Here is a 24,395-nt window from a genome sequence, read left to right as displayed (position 1 = left end):
CCAAAAAGCACAGCTGGAATACCAGATGTGTGGTATTCACATTACAGCTTCTGTAGCGCCTGAGCACCCCATATTGAGTCCTGGGCCAGGGGATGACCCCATCTGCATCCACCTCTGGAGCCCTCAACATAAGAAGGACATGGACCTGTTGGAGTGAGTCCAGAGGAGGCCACAAAGATGACCAGAGGGCTGGAGCACCTCTCCTGTGAGGACAGGCTGAGAGAGCTGGGGCTGTTCAGCCTGGAGAAGAGAAGGCTCCCAGGAGACCTCATAGCAGCCTTCCAGTACCTAAAGGGGGCCTAGAGGAAAGATGGGGAGAAACTCCTTCAGCACGGCCTGTTGTGACAGGACATGGGGCAATGGTTTCAAAATAGAAGGAAGCAGATTCAGACTTGATATAGGGAAAATTTTTTTTCCAATGAGGGTGGTGGAACACTGGCACAGGTTGCCCAGAGAGGTGGTGGATGCCCCATCCCTGGAAACATTCCAGGGCAGGTTGGCCGGGGCTCTGAGCACCCTGATCTGGTTGGAGATGTCCCTGCTCCTTGCAGGGGGGTTGGACTGGATGACCTTTAAAGGTCCCTTCCAACCCAAACCATTCTGATCCTATGATTCTAAGGTGATGGCCTCATGGGTGAAAGTGACTGGGGAAGGGACCTTCGAGGGACACAGCTGCCCAGAAGCATCTTGAACCAGATGGAGTCTGGCCCATTCCTGCAGTATCTAGGTCAAAATGGAAACCGCTTCAGGGCGTCTTCGCTCCCTTTCTCTGTATTGCACCGTTTCCCTTCTGCTTTGCTGAGCCTCAGCACAATAATCTTCGTCTTGCAAACTAATTATAATACACCACTAAACCCAGACAGTAATTGGGAAGGAAAGATTTAAATATTTTGACACATTGAGTCTCTACCGAAATTGCTACATCTAGAGTTTAACTTTCGGAAGCGCAAGGCTTGCACAGCTTCAGCAGTGAGAGATGACATGTGCATGGAAACCAGGCACTAAAGCCACAGATTTCTGTTACTTACTAATTGCAGCAGGATTTGTCTGACCATTGTGATGTATTTATCTGAGCTTGTTACCCTGGGCTCCCTTTATTACCAGTGGAAAAAAGCAGGCACTTCTAGGGCACATTTTTTCATTCTAAAATAGACACCTAAATAGGTCACACGCATCGCGTCTTGTAAGTGCTGATACCATGAACGTTGATTTTATTTGAACATTTTGGTTTCGCATTAGTGGCGTTACCTCACCGTTCTCGTAGCTGGCAGTATTTTCTCTTCCGGAGCTGATATATAGGCTCCTGTGATATAAATTGTCCAAAGCTCTTCCCTATATGAAGACAGTGTTTCCAGTGAGGCTGGAGCTACAGGTTGCCTCAGTCAAGATGCCCCACTTCCCAGTGTTTCCAGGGAGTTTACCTCGTTGCATGAGGTGCTCAAGCAAAACAACTTTTCAGCAAAAACAAAGCTTATAATTATATAGTTGATAATATATTATTTAGGGATGCATTTTAGCGATACGGTGACTGTACTTATGTTTTTGGCAGACTTTTGTAACTGTAATATATAATTACGAGGCGATGATTCTTTTTGCTACATGTAAGTACACTTAGCCCGTGCCCTTGGAAGTTTGCCTGTAGGCCTAAGAATAATTATACTGTAAATGTTTGGTAATTAATGTACCTAGTCTAAAAATTACATGTAAAAATTTGAAATCAAAGGAGTAATAACACTTAATTCTCTTATAGTTAACCTTCCAGTTATTTGAATGAGTGCTAATTAGATCTAAAAACCATAAGCACACTTTTACACTAATTATAATGTTGATTATGTTATAATTACAGTTGCGACAGCGTAATGGGATTTTCTTATTAACCATTGCGGCGCTTCGTGGAGCGCGCACGAAGCAGCTGTTGTGGGAAATTCCCGTAGAGCTTACCCAAGGAGCCGTGGAGGTGTTGGCTGCCGCTGCTCTGGACCCGAGTCAGACGCCTGGAGGTCACGGGAGGGAATTAAGGATCGTCGCGAAAGCGCACAGCTAAGAGCACTTTCAGGAAAGGCGAGGGTTGGGTCATATCAAAACCATACCCACGGGCCTGTCGGTGTCAGGAGGACAGGGTAAAACCACTCGTGTCTGGCAGCGCGAGCTGCCAACAGCCTGCCAGCCGGAGCTGCAGCGATCCCAAAACAGGAGCGGAGGTGCAGGAAGGGGCTTTCCAAGTGCTGGCGGGAGCGGAGTCCCTGCAGGCATTGCCGGCAGTGAGGAGGAGGTCCCACTCACCTCCTTCGCCTTTGTCCGCCCTCCTCTCCCATGCCAGCGCTCCCTTCCTCCACGCCTTTTAGCTGCGTCAGGCCTTTCTGTTGTGTGCCACCTCTCGCTTGGGGTTGCTGCGTGGTGACCTGAGTCATGCAAGGAGTGCAGGGCGAAGGGAGGGAGGATGGGTGACAGCGGTGTGTCAATAGCAGGCCAAGGCCCTTGAGTTTTCTTCCGTACGTTTCCTTCCCCAGCGTATCATCACTTTCCTGTCCCCTCCCTACAACCAGCACTCCAGGGGACACACAAAGGAATAGCTATGGCACTCAAATATTTTATTTTCTAGCTCTTCGTTCTCCCGCGTAAACCCATTCCTGTTCCTCCTGTGGTGCTTTCCTCACTGAGGAGGGTTCAGTTTTGGCTTCTCCACCACTTCGTACCACACACAGGGGTTTTTGCCGAGGTGGAGCTCGCTTTTCCATGCACCCCTCACGCCCACACAACAGGATGAAGAAACCAGGCTCTTTTATCCTTCCCGCTTGTAGCAATAACGATATTAGGATTTTGAACAGCTAGAAGCAGGACGCACGACCTTCAGGAAAGAAAAAGGAAGAAGGAAAAAACATCACTGTTGCTTAAAGCAACGAAACCAGCCTGCTGCAGACCTTCCCTCTTCCCCTGCCACTGGTGCTCCCGGACGTAGAACAAGGGAGGGAGCAACAGCAATGTTGAAAATGGGGAAGAGCGGAACAACTTGCTCAGAGACTGATCCTGCCGTAGGTACCAGGAGCTTGTCTCCTCCCCTGTGAGTTAACCCCACCCTCTTTTTTTTATGCCCTGGGCTATTTTAGGCAGGCGGTGCGAACTGCAGCTCTGACAGATGAGGATACCGTACCGGCGCACGGCAGCACTTGTTGCTCTGAAGAACTACACCGGCGTAACAGGGACCGCTGCTCTGCTGCCTGCCCTGTTTTAATGATTGTTATTCATTTATGAAGCTGCAAACTTTTTTTCCTCCACGGGTTTCGAGCTTTATCGTGACAAATGATGTTTTAAGAGCTTTGTGAGAGCTGTTGGGAAGGGAAAGCTGCCCGCTGTGCAGCTGAAACCTCCTTTTGCCACTGCATAGCAGGAGATCAGCTGGTGGGGGTGAAAAATGACAGACTCTGTTCCTGCCAATGGGGAAGGAAAGGACCCTGAAATTGAGCTCTTTGTCAAGGTAAGCCGCACCGCAAAGCGGACACTGGTGTGACTCTTGGATCGGCTCGGCTTCTACTGAATAATCAAACTTTAATTTTCTGGCGCCGAGCGGAAGCGATGCTTTGACAGCCCGTTATCTCTTGCACACACGTTCGCACTGCTTTCTTCTTCGTGACATTAGGATTAGGTAATGGTGTGGAGGGAGAGTCAGAGTTCCTTTAATTTATTGTTATTTCTCTCCTTGTGAGTTTGTCCTGTTATTATTAGCCTGCTGCCTGCAATGTGCTGTGTCCTAACTTTAGACTGCCAGGTTTTTCGCTAGGAATCCTGATTTCCTTCTCCATTTTTGGGAAGAGAGCACGAAGAGTTGAGGGGTACAATGATTTGGTACCTTGGCAGAGGCTGCCAGGTCTAAACCACTCACGGATTATAAAACAGAAAGGATTGAGATAAACTGTCAGTCTTCTAATTATTTCCTGCAATACTTTTATTTTTTTCTCTGAGAAAATGAAAACTGGATCAGTTTTTACTCTCAGTTTCCTCCATCTGAAGCTCATTCTGATTTTATACAAGGGTAACTTGAGAACAGAAACTGATTCAATGAAAATATAGAAAAAATAAGTACACCTGTTATATGGTAGGATTTCAGAGTATTTAAAGTTGGGTGCATTTGTTGGTCTTGAGCGATTAAAATCTCACCATTAAAATCAGCGGCATGGTTCAAACCCATTACACATACAACCTTATGAATAGCAAACTTCATGCAAACTCTGTCCCAGGGAAGAGCTCAGGTTTTTTGATATTCAGAGCATGTTTCAAAGCCTCTGTTTATGTCAAGGCTGAAATCCACTATGCCTGTAGAAAATGCAGGTGTTTGCCCTCTTGGAGCCTAAACCATCCCTGTAAATCAATAGGATTATTATTAATGTGTGGGAGGTACATCAGGCCCTTTGCAAACAGAGTGCTGAATGATTGGGAAAGCAAATTCCCGCCCCTCCCTTCTGTCAGGCTGAGGGTAGGTAATTGCTTTGTACTCCCTGACGGATATTTTGGGCTGTAAGTTGAAATGTCAGCCACATCCATGATGCGTACACATGGCCTCCGCGTGCATCTTCCAAAACCAGTCAGTTCAGGTGCAGCCTTTCTGACTGAGCCAGCAACGAGTTCTTTTTCCCTACTAAACTGATTTTACAAGAATTCCTGGTTCATAACTGCCCAGTAGAGCTTAATGTATTAAAAGGGACCCACATGGATCCGTACATCCTGATACCTTTCCTCTACAAGTTGTTCCTCCCAAAGTGAGTTTAAAACGGAGATGTTTGTGGGCTAGAAAATGAGTTAGTGGGATTTTTTGGCACTCTGTCATCACAAATGTATTCTGGAATGCAAACCTTTAACGAGTGATTTGTTTTAGTGCCCACACTATTTTATTGGGGCTGATACGTGTGTTTGTGATATATGGTTCTTTACTGCATCAGCTGTTAAAGTGAAGGTCATTGCTCAGATTGAAGTTCTGGATCCGTAAGTTACTGGAAAACATTTGCACTGCATTCGGTTGAGCCATGCTATCACCTGAAGATTTGCAACTCCAGAAAGAACATTTTTAATAATGTGACTTCCTGCATAATGCATATTACAGAACTGCGCAGAGACTCTCGCGTAAAACTCATGATTTGCAGAGCCGGAGCAAAAGAATTAATTGGTGTCTTCCTGGAGACTTTCCATTAGGGTTGAAAAACTGCCATTCTTGATGTTTTGGAAAGGTACCATTAATATAATTAAAAGTCTAAAAAGTTGTATAGTAAAGCATGTAACCAGAATATTAAATTATACTGCTCAGAAGTTGAAAATAAAAAAGAGAGGAACATCCAAACAAGAGATGAGCTAAAAGTCATAAAAAATAGGAGCATAAAAGAGAAATAGGAGCAGGAGAAAACTTTGCTGGAGCATGAAATTTAGAAGAACAGCATATTAATGAGGGGAAATAAACAGGAAGGCTGATCCAGGAGAGAATCTGCAAAGGAGAAGGCACTTGCTCTGTCTGTTTTAAGACTGGAAAGAAGAATAGAAAGGTGGCAACTTCTGGATGAGTATGAGATGCTGGGACAAGTGGCAAATCTAAATATCCTGGTCCCCACTTGAGGCAAGTTCTAATACCAGGGGATGTTATGGTCAATGAGTATTGCATAATTTGATTTTTGTGGAACTAATGCTTTACTCCAGGAAAAAAGTTCTGCCCTGCATCCTTGAATGTGCACACCGGCAGAAAACGCAGAGACCGATGAGAAAAATGTAGGGCAGTAGACGTGGCCTGAAGAAAACTGTATCTTCCACAAGCACAAATAAACCAGAACAGGCTGTTTTTCATCAGCCATAAAGTCTCTGATAAAAGCAGTCTCTGTCTCAGGTTAAAAAAAGAAAGGTGTTACACAATTGCTCTATTTCCCTTTTCTATTTAACAGCCAGGAGAGCAGGAGCCTTAGAAAGACAAGTAGAGATGATTGTCAACGAAAGAGCCGTGCTGTAACCTAATGCAGGTTGGATATCTCCTGAGCTGTGCGGGTAGGCCGGGGCACAGCTCGCTGAACGGCCGCGGCACAGCCAGGTTGCGCGGTTATCACACCTGGTTCTTACCTGGATCTGTCAGAAGTTTCTGTTTTGTTTTTTTTTTTTTTTTCTGAATGAGTGCTTGTTCTTGCAAGATGCTTGAGTAACTCCCCCCAAATCTGGGGCAGGACACCAGTGGACTGACGGTGAGGTCGGGCAGAGCTGAGGAGCGGTGAGGTCCACCGCGGAGATGGGGCCACCTTAATCAGGTCTGCAGTTTGTGTAAGCAGGCCTTTTGTGAACACAGACGCTCTCCAGCAGCAATTCCCTCTCTAAACTTGTTTGACAAGGAATTGGAAGGGGCTGCCCGAAAAAAAAGGCTTGATAACGCGGCAGCGTGAGAGGCTGGCAGCAGCTTTGGGGAAGCGAGCATTCGGAGGTAGCGCTTGCTCGGTGCTTAACCCAGCATGCTGCAGCTCAGGTTAATTTTAATTCTTTGTGTGCTGGAGGAACAAAGTGCTTCTGTATAAATGACACCCTGATGGAAGGTATATTTGGCTTTTTCTGGCACCTGTATACTTGAACATAATCATTAAACTGAAATGATGCTCTTCTTACATACAGACTGTTAAAATACATACGGGAGGATCACAGAACTGCTATGGTTTCTTTTTGTTTGCAGTGGAAACAAGTGTTTGGCTGTACATTCCTTGCATTTCAGAATTAGAGTAGTGCCTAATATCTAGAAAGTTAATTTGAAGGGAGATACCTTGTAAACATGGAGAACAAAGCACGATACAAATACATCTTGGGAGTACAACTGTCTATTTGCATTGGTCAGGATGAGTGCAGTCTAGAAAACAAATAAACCTCACAAATGGTCCAAAGTACATTTAATCTTAAAAATCTTACTGCTTTAGAAACGCTCTGTAACAAGATATATGCCAATCCATATTTCTGACAATCAAAAGACAGTAGTATCATCATGGCAGTAGGAGAATGAGTAGTGAGCTGGCAGACGGTCATTTCTGCAAGGCGTCGTCGTTGCGGTGTTGAGTAACATTCTGGATATGTTCATGGCAACATTTGGCACCAAACCCACTGTCCCTGAATGAATCAGTTGGTCAGAGAGCCTGGCTGTCCAGGACAAAGCAGTCATCCTGCTGACGGAGTGTGCTCCATCAAAAGCCCAGGAGCTGCTGGTCTCAGGAGGGTGTAGCTGCCCTTCTCCTCTCCTTTGGACACAATTATCCCAGAAATTATCCCAAAGAGGTGCAAGATTTTCATGCATTCTGGGATTTTTTTTTTGTGCATTTTCTGAATTTTTTTTTTAGAAAAAGTTATCTCTGCTGAAAGGTTATTTCTGACTAACCCTGTTTTGAATTTTGGTGAACTGCTGTGATGCATCTTTAAAGGAAGATAAAAATGTTACGCCTGGTACAAACATTAATTCTCCATTATTAAGGCTTTTGTGGTTTTAAGGTAAGAGAGTCACTCTGATAGGAAAACTTATTTCAGTTTCGAAATTCGGGGTTATCAAAACCAATAATGGCTTCACAAACTGGAAGAACTTGACAGGAACCTTTTAACCTATGACAACAATAGAGACCCTGTAATGGATTTGATTTGTAGGCTGCCCTCAAGAAGTGTTTTGATGATGAGTGGAAATCGCAATCAGATCTGGAAGCCGCAAAGTTAATTTCTGTTTCTTGAGAAGTGTGGGTATTTTACTGGGTATTATAACTCAGCTTTTGGCTTCCTTACAAAATCATTCCTATGTTCAGCAAAACTTTCTAGGCAAAAAGGAAATCCTAGAGAAAAGCACAAGGAAGAATAATGATACTGAAACCTCTGGTTCAACCTATCTGATGCTCCAAGACCACCAATAACATTTTTTTTTGATACTTGGTCATGAGGTTGACCAAGCCTTTCACATTTAGAGAGAGGCACAGCCGGCCTACGAAGCAGACACATGCAGTGCGTGTAGTCTCTGATGTTTTTCAGCTGTCACCTTGCAAGTGGCATGAGCACGGCATTTTATTATGGACCTTGCATTTTTCATCCATTTGGAGCTGTGAAACAGATGGTGGACACCGTGGTTCGTATCTCTTCCAAACTTCTTTTGGTGAAGCGATGCATGATCAGCAGGCAAAGTCCCCTTTTAATCTACTGGCCTTGTGTATGGGTATTAAGGTTACCAAATTTGCAAGGTTTACTGGTATTCCGGACACCAGCATACATAGTGGGAGGAAAATAGTTTTACTAGGTTTGTTTAAATATCTATAAACGTGTTTCATAAGCAGGGGGACTCAGGTGTTTCAGTGTAATTCTGGCTCGGTTCTTATCGTGCTCAGATCTTTTCAAAACAGGAGTGACTCTGTTGAAGCCCATGGAGTTTATATGTGTACAAAATGAGCACAAGAAGAGAGTCTGGGCTTCTAAATTTGAATTATAATGTTTAAACAAGCATCTTAATAGAAACCCACTACAGATTAAGTTAAATTGGGGAAATGCTGCCTAATCTGACAGTTACTTCTCTGGTCTTTTTATTAAGCATTTTCAATAAAATAATAAAAATAAAAGTCAAGGGGAAAACATCCATCTCAGCAAGATCTAATTTTGCTTTAATCTTACGTTGTTAAAAGAAAATAATTCAATAAATTAACAAATAGCTGCCTAGCAAATGTTTTAAAATTACAAGTTGCTTGTGATGAAGAAAGCCAATACTTTACAGAAGCTTTAGCCTGAGTTATACAACCCAGAGTCTGTATGTCTGCGTGTCTGTTTTCTTTCTGAGCATTTGCAGATCTTGTTTTGCATCAGGGCAAGTGCCTCATTGGTGGGAATATTAGAGACAGGCAGTGAATAGTTTAAGCAGGCTAAATTTATAAAGGACTTGGCAGGGATATAATCACTATCCCTGCCACCTTGGACATAGGCTGGAATGCTTTTAGGATTAATTGGGAAACTGGAGCTCGAGTTAGGGAGGGATTTTCAGCTATGTCTCCTTCTGTCTAAGTTCATGATCTAATTATTAGTCTATGGCTGAAGGTGAATGACCCTTGCCATAGGTTAACCCCACCTTGCAACTAACTACCACGCATCCGCTTGCTCACTGTCATCCCTCCCGGGTGGGATGGCGGGAGAATCAGAAAGGAAGGAAAACTTGTAGATTGAGATAAAAACAGTTTACTAGGATAGGAAAGGAAGAGCTAATAATAATAATACTATATTGATTAATAATTATAATAACAAAATATATGAATAATAAAATATACAAAATGAATGATGCACGATTTCTCACACCCAAAGACCCAAAAATTGATATAGGTCATCCCAAGCAGTGATCACAGAATGGAACCAAGAGCGATTCCAGAACGATCCTGAGCAGAGAGAGCAAGCGAGAGAGCAAGATGCACACTGGCCAACCCCCCCTTATATAATAAGCATGATGTTTATGGCATGGAATAGTTCCTTTGGCCAGTTTGGGTCAGCTCTACTGCCTGTACCCCTCCCAGCTTCATGAACCTGTACATCAGCAAAACCCGGGAAGCTAAAAAAAGCCCTTGATCTCTTAGAAACATCAGTGTATTATCAACATTCTTCACATGCCAAATCCTGTACTAAAACCAAAACACAGCAACTACTGGGAAGAAAATTAGCTCTCTCCCAGCCAACACCCTTATCTGCCATGGTTTGGGTTTTTTTTTCCTCATATAAATGGCTGCAACTACTTGCTTTTTAGTGAACTTAATGACATCAATATGTATGTTATTTGTGTTCAGAACATCTGATTAAAATGAAACAGGAAAGATGGGGAAAAACTCTTCAACAAGGCCTGTTGTAATAAAACAAGGGGTAATGGGTTTTAAAATAGAGGGAGGAAGATTCAGATTAGATATTAAGAAATTTTTTTTTACACTGAGGGTGGTGGAACACTGGCACACGTTGCCCAGAGAGGTGGTGGAAGCCCCATCCCTGGAAACATTCAAGGCCAGGTTGGCCAGGGCTGTGAGCAACCTGATCTGGTTGAAGATGTCCCTGCACCTTGCAGGGGGGTTGGACTGGATGGGCTTTGAAGGTCCCTTCCAACCCTAATTATTCTAAGATTCTATCATTCTATATTCAAATGCTTTTTTTGAGTATGCATAGATTTTATTATTTCTTTAAGTGCCTTTATAAATTTGATCCATAATTTGAATGGATAAGACTTCAGAAACATTCAGGATGGGTTGTATCCCATGGCTATAAAAGCCAGTGAGGTTTGTCCTGATGAGCTCAGTGGCAGCAGAGTTAGGCCAGCTTAAGTATATTTGAGATCTTGTTTAAACTCCACCTACTAACTCCTTCCTTTATTCCAGCTTTTCTGAGCTGCATAGTGAAATCAGCATTTTAATTCTACCATAAAGAACTGGTGATATTCATAATTACTATTGCTTGTAGTTAGAAACAGCCATCAGCACGCTTTGGGAGCTCTATATTTAGCTGCAGAGCGCTCATTTCCATCTCTGGCAGCACGCTTCTCGTCAGGCTTACAGGTTGTTGTGTCATGATTCAGCGACAACAGTGAAGCTCCAGTAAGTGTCCCCAGGAAACTTTTATCGGCAATACATGGCTCTGCTGTGGCTATTCCAGAACAGCAAATGTCACAGAGATCGTCTGACATAGCATCCCAAAAATACACAGGGACCCTTTCCAAGAGAGCCGGTGGGAAGTGCGTCTGCCTGTGCTCCAAAGTTAAATGTTAGCATTAGTTCAGCTGGCTTTGTCAAATATATTGTGATGGAAGGCTGTGTAAGGATTGTTTAGGATAACGTATTGATTGTTACAGCAACCGTAGTACTTAGTGCTTGTATGACACCCAGTTCTTCAAAATCTGGCAGGTACCAGCAGGTACCAGCAAAGGCCAGCAATGCTGCAAAGAGGTAACGAAAAAACTAATATTTCCATTTTGCAGATAAGAACTCTGGGAGAAGATTTTTCAAATCACTCTTTTTTAATAGAGTCAAATGTAAAAGGGCTGTGAGTTTGTCTGTTAGATTTATACATGAATAAAAGAAGATTTCAATTATATTTAGGTTTTTTTTTTTTCAGCAAAGACTGACTCAAAGTCATAGGGAGAATGAGTTGGAAGGGTTTGGTTTTGTGCTGGGTTCATACTGTATTCAAATCTATAAATCTTACGTGAACTAGGAAATCAGAGCGGGTACCTAAAGTGCTGTAGTAGGTACTTTGAAAATAGCTTCAAGTGGTTTGTTTGACACAATAAAGTTTAATGCTGACGAAGTCCAAAATAGATGCTTATACCCTTTCCTTCCTTGCCCCTTGCTCTCTCCATTTGTTTGCACTTCTGCATTGCAGACATGCAGTAAAACTCATCCAGATGAGATAAGAATGTTATATATGTCCATCTGGAGCTATGACTGAAAAAAATCTTTGATTTTTTTTTGTAGGTCCGATGAGTTTAATCAGCGTCATGTATTCCTAGCATGATTTTTTTTATATATTAGTCTTAAGAGTTGGAAATTATTACAGTGGAACAAAAATAATTCAAAATGTGTTCAGTTGTGTTTTGAAGATCCAAAGCCAGTAATTTTATTTAATAGTACCTAAGGGTAGAACTTTCTGTAACTGATTACTTTTACAGCGTGACATTGCTGTTTGCTACGCAACTTGATTGCAAATTCACACAGAAATGTAGAACAGGTCCATAGGATGTTTTCTCTGACTCTGTTAAATTAAATGATTCTTTGCGAATGTGTATTATTCTGTCTCTCTCAATAATAATTTCAAAACTTGTATTTTAGAATGTTTATGGTTTTACCCTTTATATGTGGTGTTCTGGTGCACCGCAGAAATTGCGTGGTTGCAGTAGCATAAGAGAAGATGTGCTCAGAAAAGAGACTGGGATACGAAGCACCTGAGATACCATTCTGTAACCCATCATAGCAAGGTTCAGACATGTTAAAATGGTCGCAAGTCTTGTCAAAATCCAAATCAATGTATTTTTGACTTTCCAATCAGTGTTTCAGCTCTTTATCTTAATACAGAGCAACAGCCACAGCTCCCATCAGGTGGAAACTCTGTTTGTTTGTTGTTTTTTTTTTTTTAATTGAGCTCTAATCAAAATATGAAAAGGTCTTGCCATGCAAATTCTGCAACATGTTAAGCTCAGTAATATTGCTCGGTTACCATCCAGGTTCTTCAGAGGCTTTATTTACTTTTTTGCTCTTCTGCCTGCTTCATTGACCTTAGGCAGTTATTCAGACTCTCCTCACCTTGATGAAATGCTGATACCAGTCCTTCTGCACCAGATGTGGACTCATTGTGGGAGTGGGGAACATTCTTCATTCTTATCCCCAGCACGGCGTCCTCATCTCCACTTAGAAGAGAAATGTATGATGGGATCAGGTCTCTGATGTAGAACTGTGTCCTCACAAAGTATATTGAAAATCTTGATTTCCTGGACATAAACCAAATCAAACCAGAGGAAACTGGACATTTGGCTGCTCTCAAGTACAGGCTGTTGGGTGCTTTATTAAGTGTCTGGACACGAGGTAGCTCCAGCGCAGTTTGTGCAGCCGCGTTAGCACCGCGCTGTGCCTGGCCAGGTAGCGGCACAATGCAGAGCTTGGTTTGAGCTGCCTCCCACAGCAGTTGAGCTGCTGGCTCCTTTCTGCTGGCACCCTGTCCGCTCTTTCCTGCCCTCCTTTTTACTTCTCAGGGTCTTGTATCTTCTGTAGTATCTTCTTTCTCAGTTTATCTGTTTTTTTTCTGCTTTCAGACTCTCAGACTGGGGAGAGGCTGTTCAGTAGGGCCTGTTGTGATAGGACAAGGGGTGATGGTTTTAAAACAGAGGGAGGTAGATTTAGATTGGATATTAGGAGAAAAATTTTTACACAGAGGGTGGTAGAACACTGGAACAGGTTGCCCAGAGAGGTGGTGGATGCCCCATCCCTGGAAACGTTCAAGGCCAGGTTGGACGGGGCTCTGAGCAACCTGATCTAGTCAGGGATGTCCCTGCTCCTTGCAGGGAGGTTGGACTAGATGGCCCTTGAAGGTCCCTTCCAACTCTAATCATTCTATGATTCTATGATTCTATAAATTTATACCAGTGTCCTAATCTCCATGGTTTCTATGTTGGTCCCCAGGGTACCCTGGTTCAACTTCTGCCTAAGACATATTGTATATCTGGAGGTCAGGTGCTTCTCCAGTTTTTTTCTTGTGTACCTGATCACCAAAAGATGTTGAAACAGCTCCTTTATCTGTATTTCTGGCAACTCTGCATAAAACTGAGATAAAGCACTAATTGAAACTTATTTCAGGAGGGTTGTGTTGTAATGACTTATTAATGCCTCTGTAGGACAGTAGGAGTCGAACCTATCCCTGCTATAGCTACCTTGGCATAGATGACACTATATTAAGGATGAAGTGGCCCAGATCATGACAGTTTGCTCTTCTAAATCTTCATTCTTGATAGTCACCGGTTTTGTGTACAGAGCAGGTGACAAAAGCCCATGTCATTCACCTGTATGTGCTTGATGCAAAATGTAATAAGAAAGTTCAAAACCTAATATTCACGGCTGAAGCTGATTTTAATTTACTTCAAATGCTATAAAGCTTGAATTTCACACATTCAAAACTTGCCAAGTTTGTATATGGGAATCGTAATTTTTTTTCCCTCCTGAAAGTCAGGCTGTAAAAAAGCCATTTCCTGCCTGTTTTTGTTGCTTCTCTTGCATTTGTTGGTTTCCTCTGGACTAAGAAAAAAAGGTCATGACTCAGTTCTTCATTCACCAATCTTTCAGGTGTTAATACCTGTTCACAATACTGTGAATGGAGTTTGCACACAGAAGGAAGTTTGCTTGGTTTAGGTATTGCTTTAGTTTCCCTTTCTGTTAACCACAAAGATGCCAAAGCAGATATAAAATTTCCTAACTTCTGCTGCTGATAAAGACATGTAAATGTAATGCTTTACTGTTTGGAAAAAGGCTAATCACCTCCAAAGAGTGTGTGCTGCTGCAGGCTAGCAGTGGAGTTCGAAGTATGATGAGATGGAGATGCATGCTCCAGCTCAAACAGGTAAGCTCCACAACTGTCTGCAGTTCAGAAAATATAGCATAGGTTTTAAATGTTCAACAGTTGCTCTTTTTTTTTTAATAATTAGAGATAAAACACAAGGTGAAAATAGAAGATACATAATTTTCCTGGATTCTGTTACCTCTTAAGCATACTGAGATCCCAGTTCTACAAAGCAGGCTGTGCAGGTTGCTCCATGCTTTGGTAGCCATCCGTGAACATTGTTCTCTTTGCAAAACCCAGTCCCTGAGACAAAAAATACAGAGGCCTTTTTAGAGCAATTCTGAAGCACTTCACAGTCATGGTCAGCAGAAAGCTGAGAAGCGGTGGCCTTACGCAAGGAGGTCCAGCAAGAACCCCACTCCAGTCCTGCGCTCCGTCCCTTAGGTGTAGCTCTTGTGTCTTTTGATTTTTTGCACACTTAGTACCACTGATTCAGTGTTCACGTGCCACACCTGCTTAGTAATTCACAGTAAATATTCCAATCATAAATACACAAATTATACTAGTCATACTATGCTTTTAATTTTTTTTCCTTTGCTGTTCATAGGGAGGGGTCAAGGTTTAGATTATCTTTTGGCTGGCTATTTGAAATACCCACAGAGCTAACATGTGCTATGACATTGGAAAAGATATAGAGATTAATAATTTTAAGGCTTAAAAAATAATTCAGATTGCCATCCTTAAGGCAGTCTTTCTCACTTAAGGAAGACCAAAGGTCACTTGACTGCAATATTAAATGTATGTGTAGGGGGCTTTTCAGTATAGTGCTAACAAGTATAACAAGACGTATTAATAGTTAGTTAAGGTTAGATATAGTCAAGTTAGAAATAAAATTAATAGTAACTGTAGAGGTGATGAACCATTGGAACGAACCACCAAAGCAGTCATGCCCTTTCTTTTTCTGTTTCAGAATGAAACACGTGTAGTGTAGAGTCACACAAGGAATAAACAAGCCATAAAATCTACAAACCAGGAAGGCATCGCAATGCGGAATGTCTTGGCAAACCAGAAAAGGGTGGTTCAAGCATAGAAGAAATATTTGATTTCCCTGTATCTGAAAGGTAGCACAAATTTGTTAGAAGGCAGTTTGTTAGAAAGGACGTTCTGATGCTTCTTGTGTGTCTTAAAATATCTCTTGGTGTCCTGGGTGTGATACTGGGATGCGATTAGTTCAGGTGGTGGTTAAATATGTGAGTGCTTATCTTTGTCTGGATTTGCAAGGGCCAGACTTTGGAAGTATTTGCCAGAGCAGAAGCTGGCTTGGCCAGGACTCTGAATGCTGTGTGGGAATGGGTCAGGCCTTCTGGCTGAGATGAAGGAAGAGCTAAATTGGGAGATATGAGAGCTGAGCTCCCTTTCTGTCTGTCATTGCCTAAGTCACGCTACATCCCTGTGCCTTGGCTTCATTTCCTATGAAACATTTGCACCAACGTGCATTTTCATATCTGTGTAGTCTGATAGCTTGTCCAGCTAAAATTGCATTACTTCTTTTCTCTTTACATAGACAAATGACTGTAAAAGCTACTCAAACATTGTGGTTTAACTCCTCACAAAATGCTGAATTGAATGAATTCTCAGGTCAGGCAGGTGCTTCTCTGTATCAATTCCCAAGCTCGTCCTCCCCATGGCATTTTAATACCCAAATAAACATCCTGAACCTTGGGACCCACCGCATGTAGCTGTTGTTTTTTGGGTGCTAGTGCGCGTCCGTACCTGTGTATTGTCCGAAACAAGTGGAATTCAGAGAAACCGGCCCCGATGGATCATCGCTATTGTTGCCAGTGTTTTTCTAGATTGTGATTCAATTTGTGTGGGTCAACAGGCACGCTGTGTTACTGCTTTCCTTTTGCTTTTAGCTGCTGAATGGGCAGCTTCAAACAGATACAAATGCATATCATGGGAGGAAATTATTTTCTTTCACTGCCCTGTGTTTTGTGATGAGCCGCTGCTGCTGATTCAGTGTGCAACGGGAGACCTGTTCGGTTTGTTTACTTTATTTATAGTATTTTTTTAGAAGCTCTTCCTGGATGAAGAGGGTTTGAATCATGGAATATTCTTGCAGGTTATAGGATCTCTCAGAGTGACAGTTTTAGTTGTTTTTCTGTGCCTAGTTCTTTTAAATGTTTAGGACATGCCAACAGGATCCAGTGCTCCAAACCCCTTTGTTATTGTCATAGTTTAGCCCTGCTTGGGACCAAGCTGTGCAGTCTCTCGCTCACTCTCCCTGCCCTCTGAGGGAATGAAGGAGAGATATTACAACAAAAAGCTTGAGGTTTGAGATAAGGACAGGGAGAGATCCTTAAAGTTACTACTACAGGCAAAACAGACTCGACTTGGGAAAAACTATTTCAATTTATTATTAATAAAACCAAAGCAGGATAATAGGAGAGAACAAAACCAATTTCCCTCCCACCCCTCCCTCTTCCCGGGCTTAACTTTATGTTCAATTATCTTTACCTTCTTCCCCCCCTGAGCGGCACAGGGGGGAAGAGGGAATGGGGGTCGTGGTCAGTTCATCACATGGTGTTTCACGCCGCTGCTTCATCGTCGGGGGAAGAACTCACATTCCTCCCCTGCTCCATCGTGGGGTCCCTCCCATGGGCTGCAGTCCTTTGTGAAACTGCTCTGGCGTGGGCCATCTCTTCCATGGGGTGCAGTCCCTGTGGAATGGCTGCCCCAGCGGGCCCTCCACCGGCCACAGCCTCCTTCAGGCATCCAGCTGTCCCAGCATGGGGTCCTCCACAGGCTTCAGAGGGATCTTTGCCCCTCTGTGGGTCTCCATGGGCTGCAGGGGGACAACCTGCTCCACCATGGGCCGGGCTGAGTCGGGCCCAGTCAGCCGCCCGGCGGGAGGCCAGAAGGTGAGGGCCGCAAGGCCCACGCCTCCCCCTCTCTGCCCCTGCTGCTGCTGCTGCTTTTTTTTTTTTTTCCTCCTTCTTAAATACGTTATCACAGAGGTGTTATCACTGTCACCAATTGGCTCAGCCCTGGCCAGCAGTGGGTCCGCTGTAGACCTGGCTGGGTCCACTGGACAAATGGGAAACTTCTAGCATTCTCCTGCAGAAGCTGCCACTATAGCCCCCCCACCCCCCCGCAATCCCCTTCACAAAACCAGGACAGTTATTAAGCTTTTTTTCAAACTTCCACTGACGTTTGTATATTTTTAATTTTCTTTTCTTCTCTGACTGTTGACTCACACATGCAGTTTGGCAAGGAATGGTATTTTTACCTTGATTTACTGAGTTGCCCTTTCTTGCACTGAGATGCTCTAACTTCAAATTTTTGGTTTTATTTTCTTTTTAATGTTACTAAATCTGACCCAGTTTACCTCTAGGTCCTGTTTTAAAGTTGGGTCTTGTTTGAGGTTCAAAATGATCTGTTGCTTCTTCTGTATTAAGCCCTCACCCTACCCCAAGATAGACCCACAAGGATTTCCTCAGAGGAATTACATGAATGTAATCTTTTGAGGTTTAGTTCATCTCCAAGTACGTATTTATCTGAACACCCCATAAGTCTTACTTCTCACTATTCATTCCATGATAAAGGCATTTGAACATACATATGGAAAGACTTGTTTCAGATTGGGAAGTATCTACCTGCCCATCCTGGTATGCTGAAACCAGCAGACCTACGATATGTGTCTATGGAGACATCTCATCCTCTTACTGGGCTGAGCATAATTTCTGCCAGATGGCCTGGTGATTCAATGTTTATCTCAAAAGAGATGATTCTGCAAGAATAATAATAATTTTTAAAAGTGCTGATTGTAGACAGCTAGCCAGGTCCAACCTTGGAGAGCCTGGGAAGAACGTGACCAGGAGGGGAGCTCGGAGGAAGCGCTGTCCCACTCCCCTGACAAAGAGACAAACCTTGAAATGGCGATTTTCTTCTCCAGGGGAAGGAAAAGCCTTTCCCCTCTGACCTTGGCCACTGCTCCCAGTCCCATCTGCACGTGTGGCAGCGCCTGGTTGCAGCAAGAGGGGTTTTTCATAATTAGACCCTGGGCAACTCTTCCACACTGGGCACCAAGGATTTATTTTTTAAAAATGTATTTTAAAAACCATTTTAATATTTTATTTATTAAAACTTATTTATTCATTTACTATATTTATTTAAAGCCATATCCAGGACCTTTGAGCTGGAGTGCAGTTAGTAGTAATCACGTCCTGCCCTGCTGTCTCTCAGAGCATTTTTGTATTGACTGATGTTTGGCTATTCATTCAAAGTGTGAATTTGTAGGATTTCTCTATATTTATTATTTTTCAAGAATCACCTGTGCACTTGGCGCTTCACAATAATAAACAAACCCTCTGTTCAGAGAGAGTTATAAGTAAACATTAAAAACCAGCTAATTCTTCTGAGTTTATTCAGGTACTTGACTGAACTGGGCCTAACTGTACACAAATGTATACAAAATATTCAGAAATGCTAGTTTCTCAATTACCTCATGAGCTCGGATGTTCCAGTAAGCTTTTTTTTCAGCGAGTGCTTGGCGTATGGAGTTCAAATGGCATTCTGCAGATTGCAGTTATTCAGGCTAACAGCTCTCCAACAGCCTGCAAAAGGCAAATTGCTGCCTCCTGTGAGCAGGAGTGTGGGATAAAGAAAAAGCTACCAGAGAAACTTCTTAAAATAAAGCAGGATGAGATTCAACCCTTCTCTAGATATGATGGTTAGGCCAAATGACCTAAGAGTATAGCACCAGAAAGTGTGAATTATAATTGATTAACTGTGCTGGGAAACAGATTAACCATGCCTGTTAACAGATTGCACAGCAAAGTGTAAATATGAAATAAATAATATAACAAACATATAGAATATAAAAGAGATAATATAATATATAATAAATAGAAATTATATAATATTTTTTATAAAATACAAAATCTAAAACTGGAATATATAGAAGTGGTGTAGAAGGTTAGAAAGAGTGTGGACTGATAGCATGAAATCTCTGTCTAATCCATCTAAAATGAAATCTAGGTCCGAAGCATAGGAAGTATAATGTCCCACTTGCACTACTTTAAATATCCAGCTCTGTCAGCCTAAACCTGAGTGTTCAGGTTAAACTGTAGGGACAAATTTTAGTGAACATTTTCCTGTAGAACTGACAATAGGAAGAAGGTGCAGATGAGATTTTGTGCCTATATTTTGTTTAACTTGAGAGAGGAAAAATCTGTGAGAAGTAACTTGTTTGTAAGAGTGCCGAACAGTATTTATAAGACGTTGCAGATCAGGAAAGGATCACAAAAATGAGACAACCAGAGGAAAACTGAATAAAGATCTGATTTACACAGTATGGTTGGAGACTGTCTTCAGGGAAGGAGAAGGTGGCACCGGAACTTAATGATAATGGGTGAGGGGACTACCAGGGCATGATCCCCTTGTCACGCTCTATTTCCACCATGTCAAACGGGATTTGTTTAATTTGAATAAGGCAGCTGGGGTGACAATGTCAGAGAAATAGAGTGGAGAGGCAGGGGAAGGGGTGGGAGGTGGGGACAGATTTTGGCGTTACTGTCATCAACTTGGTTGGTGAAGCCAGTGAACAGAGTATGTGGCTGAAAGGTGAGTGGCATAAAATGAAAGAAGTCAAGAAAGTTATTATTTTTGTACAGGGAAGAGAGGGAGCAGGAGAGATTTGAGAAGGTTCCTGATTGCTTCTGAGACAGGTATGATAGGAAAGAACAGACTGGAGAAGAGTTTTGCTGTATGACCATGCTGGGGTCACTGCTGGTCTTCTTGGAGAGCAGTCTACTTGGAACAACAAGGGCTTGGGTGAGAGGAGGACTCAGGAGTGATGAGAATAATTAAAAAATAAAGATTATATTAGGAATAGATGGCATGGTCAAGGATCCCAAAAGCAAGAGGACAGTAAGAGGTGAAGAGGTGCTAGGGAAATCGCAATAGCATAATTAAGTAAGATTGTGTATAAAGGGAAGAAAAGTAAGAATTATTTTAATAAATAGCAAAAAACTTAATTGATGGTTTTTTTTATGCTGGATAATAAGATAAAATGAAATTAGAGGAAATTCAGTCTGAGCATCAAGTCAAAATGTGTTTTCAGAAAATTGTCAAAATTATCTCCTCTGGGAAGTTTGTAAAGCAGCATCACTGGAGTATTTCGAAGTGACCCAAACAATATAGACACAGAGATTTAAGAAGTCATCCTGCCCTGAGATGGCGAGTAGACAAGAAATGTGATCCAAAGTCTATTCACTGATCCAGCTGGTTTTTTTCTATTTACAACATTTACAATACATTAGTTTCAGAAGTCTGCACTGTAAAATACTTGTAAATTGTGCTTCTACTAGTATACAATTATTCAAGATTTCTCACTAGCTTTTGGAAAGCATCACTGTTTTTTTTTTTCTTGAGCATTTGGTGTTGAAAACAAAAATTATTTTGCTTTTAGATGAGTCACAAGGAATGTTTGCTTCCTCTTTGTGTGTACATCTTTAGACTCTAGTGTTTTCGTTGCAGATATTTCCATTTACAGCCTCAGAACTTGCTCTCTGTTTTGTGTTTAATGAAATATTCAGTCTTTGTAGATGGCTATCAGAGAAGACTACCTTGCACCACCCCCTTTAGTGGATAAATTTGACTGTATGTCTGTGTAAATGGTCAGATGAACAAATACAGTGGTTTTGGCAGTTAAGAAAATATTAAAGGTGAAAAGATATCCCGTAAACACTAAACTCTGTAATGAGGTCTCTGTAAGTAGTTGGCAACCAGAAGATTTGTTTATATTGCATCTGTATGCTCATGGCAATAAGGCTTGATGCAAATACTGCTAATATTGTATTGATAAATAATCAGTTTACTGACGGTATTGTGGGTTGCACTGGGAAGTCATGCCGAGATGCAAACACCAAACCAAAGACAAGTCTGAGCCTGCGATGTGCCGCTCGTTTGCAATGCAACTTGATCTGCTTTCAATGAAAGTCATAAACATTCATCGCATCTCGGGATGACGCTTCTCTCGTACCCTCTGCAGCGTCGAAAGGAGACAGGAAGGCCAAGTCCTGCCCACTGCAGGACAGCTCCTGAGAGTGACTGATTGCTTTTTCATCTTAAATCAACAGGAGTCATCAACGGACAGTATTTGTTCAATAAGATACAAAATGAGGCCAACGAGGGCACATTATGGCCTGCGCTAGGGTCAGCCGAAGCGTTGGTAAATGCCCTTATCGGCGACACCCCACCATTCAGACCTTTATTTGCAGTGCCTGCAAGTGACTCTCTTTTCTAATACTGCAAATAAAGTCATGGAATTTCAATAAATAATTCAGCCCTGGATCTGATTTCAGGTTCAGCATTACCTTTCAGCACCTGGCTGCTGCTATTATTTGTTAGTTCGATACGCTGCTTAGAGGCATGGAAATTTGGCTGCAATTCATCAACATTTACAGTATATACTCTGTGACCAGATTACTGTCCCTGGCTCTGAGATTTTTAACAGACATTCAAATTCCAGATGTGCACAGATTTAATTCTTACAAGAAAAACAGCACTCAGGTTTCCGGTACTGTAATGGGAACTGGAGCTCTGCATAGAGCTTGCTTTGGAGAAACGACTCCTTTATTTGCACCTGATCTCTACTAGAAACAGGAATAATTTGCCTAGAATTTGCATTGCCTGTGGCATCTTTGGACAATGATCTAGCTCTCATTTTATTTTCTGGAACTTTCCTGGGGGAATTAGTTTTTTATATATGTGATCAGTTCTCAGGATATAGAATCATCAGTATTTGAAATTATTGTAATTGGTGCTTTGTGAATAGCTAAAACAGATTAATTCCCAGATTCTTTCTCCAGAGCCCATAAAACCACTTGTGATTTTAATCACTTATCAGAAAGAAAGCAGTGAATCGAAAATATAACTACTGTCACTGAAGTTGGTGGAATATTTAATATTTGTCATTAGTGGGAATATTTTGTATGAATATTGACTTTTATGGAATTAGATCAAGTGTATTAGAGTAAAATCCATTAATAGCTGTGGCACTAAAAGGCCAAACCCCAAATATGACGCTATAGGCATAGACTTCCAAAATATAGGGGCTGCATTCTTTGTGTGCGGAGCATGAACAGCCAGCCAGTATGTATATGTTGCGGGACAAGTTTATTGGTCTTAAAAAATAATTTGTGGCTTTCTTGTTCAATATCCTTACCTCTTCCTATGAGATACATCATTGTAGCCAAGATAACCAAGCAGTAGCTGATGCTTGAGCGTCTCTATTGACTTTCACTAAAATTATGACATTTTTTCTGAGTACTACTGGCCTCCCCAAATCCTGTGATAAGGTTCCTTCCACCAGTTTAACTGACATACAGCAATGAAACTTATAGGAAAAAAAAATACATATATAAGCTATGGGGTCAGTTAGCTACCTTTAGGAAAATCCTACAAATGGAATGTTTGTGATCAACTTCCATGGGATGGAGAACTTCACCCTGCAATGCAAACACACACCACTAGAGGGGATTTTACTACCACTCTATGTCTAGCATATGTGTCTCCTGAAAAACCTTTCGAAACATATGTTCTAGTTCAACCACAAGATGTTGGCTACAGGCTGAGTGAAATCTATGGTTTGTATTATGCAAAAGGTCAGGAAAGATTATTATAATTGTCCCTTCTGGCCATTAAAGCTTTGAGTGAAGTTCTGGTCTTGTCAAAGTCATGGGTGAAATTCCCGTTGACTACACCGGGCCCAGACTTCATCCTGTGCAGGTCACAGGAAAGCGAAAGTCAGTGCCACCAAGCTCCTAGTACTGACAGCAAGAACAACTTTATTGTTGGAGTCACTGATATATCCTGTTAGAAAGGATCTTAAAACATCCTATGCACTCTCTCTGCTCTGCAGCAGGATGAAATAAATCAAGACCAGTTTTACCAACTTTTTTTTTCTTTTGATTTCTTCAAAGCTTCTGCTAATGCAGATTACACAACCTCCTTAGAAAGCTTGTTTTGCGTTTCATTAGTCCTATAATTACCCTGGATTTTTTTTTCCCCTAAAGCTTTATTGTTGCAGATTAAGCAAAATACTTAATCCTATCCTCTGTGGGCATGAACAGCAATGGATCAACATCTTCTTTGTAAAACAGTCTTCTGCATGCTTGAGGCCTGTTATGTAGTGGTAGAACATCACATGTACATTGCATTCTCTTGTTGCTGTGGCTTGTAGACGCGTATGCTGATGATTTGTATTGTTTGTGATTTACATAAAACCTCCTTGGCTTTATCCTCGCAGCCTCACCAGCTCTTCCCCATTCTGTATTTGTACATTAGCTTTTGTTCTTCTTACATCTTATACGTTGACATTTAATTTCCTAAATTACATTTAAGTGATTTCAGACACTTTGCTCATATTTCTTAGCATCACTTTGGAGTCTGCTTCTCTCCCGGGAAATACCAATAACCTCTCCATGCTTGTTACTGTCAGGAAATTTTGTAGGGTTCTGTCTGTTCCTCCATTTCGCTAATGGAAACATTAAATATGAGTCATCTTGTCATAGATCTTTATGGTACCTCTATTTGTTCTGTGTTTCTAGACTAACAGAACACTTCATTATTACTATTCCATAAGTATTTTTTTCAACCACTCATACAAGCACTTTGCAGAGATGTCATACAGGTCCTATTTCCCTTCTTTGTTTGTGAAGATATGATCTGGAGCTTATGTTGGAAACCTTTTAGAAGTCACCTTCTGAATACTTGCTGCTTCCTTCCTACCTGCTGTGCTGGATACCTTGTCAAAGAACAAAATTTGATTGATTTAATGTAATTTACTCCTGATAAGTCCTTATTGTCTTTTCTAATCAACATTACATCTCCACATGCGCTTGTGAGCTTACTCTTTAATCGTTTGTTCCAGTATCTTTCTATATGTTAGGCATATATACCTGTCGTTTCTTGATTCTTTTCTTGTTTCCGTGGAATCCCATTAGCAATTAATTGTTGAAAATGGATCCTCAAAAAGCAAAGCTTAAAAAAGCTGTTGGCTGTGGTTACATCCTGTGGCTAATGTGGGTACACAGGATCCTGTGCCGTGGTACTAGTAAGGGATAGGAGCTCAGTTGCTTTCTTAGGTTGGAAAAGGCTCAGGAAGAAATGTAAAGGATGATTGTTATTTGTCTGTCAAGCCAAGAAAGAAACACCTATATTTCCTGTCCACTTGGTCCATATATAAGGAGCACCTCCTCCAAGCTCAGCAGAGGTGCATCCCGATGAAGAAAAAGTCGGGCAAAAAGGTCAGGTGGCCAGCGTGGATGAGCAAGGAGCTTCTGGACCAACTGAAAGTGAAGAGG

The 24,395-nt window shown here is 41.9% G+C and overlaps 1 protein-coding gene across 4 annotated transcripts in view; it reads left to right on the top strand.

The window, feature by feature from the left end:
• CLIC5 (CLIC family member 5) overlaps positions 1-24,395 on the top strand; it is a 91,744-nt gene that overhangs the window by 18,138 nt on the left and 49,211 nt on the right. The window contains exon 1 of one of the 4 annotated variants that reach the window (XM_086745994.1): positions 3,123-3,475. The exons of the other annotated variants lie outside the window; for them this stretch is intronic. Within the exon in view, the coding sequence (XP_086602120.1) occupies positions 3,413-3,475 (63 nt within the window). The 5' untranslated portion in view covers positions 3,123-3,412. Of the gene's footprint in view, positions 1-3,122; positions 3,476-24,395 lie in introns of those variants that run through there. 4 annotated transcript variants of the gene reach the window in all.

Source organism: Chlamydotis macqueenii, chromosome 3, assembly GCF_036417535.1.
Source record: "Chlamydotis macqueenii isolate bChlMac1 chromosome 3, bChlMac1.mat, whole genome shotgun sequence".
Lineage (NCBI taxonomy): Eukaryota > Metazoa > Chordata > Aves > Otidiformes > Otididae > Chlamydotis > Chlamydotis macqueenii.
The sequence above is the reverse complement of the archived record's forward strand: the minus strand, read 5'-3'. Positions and strand labels throughout refer to the sequence as shown.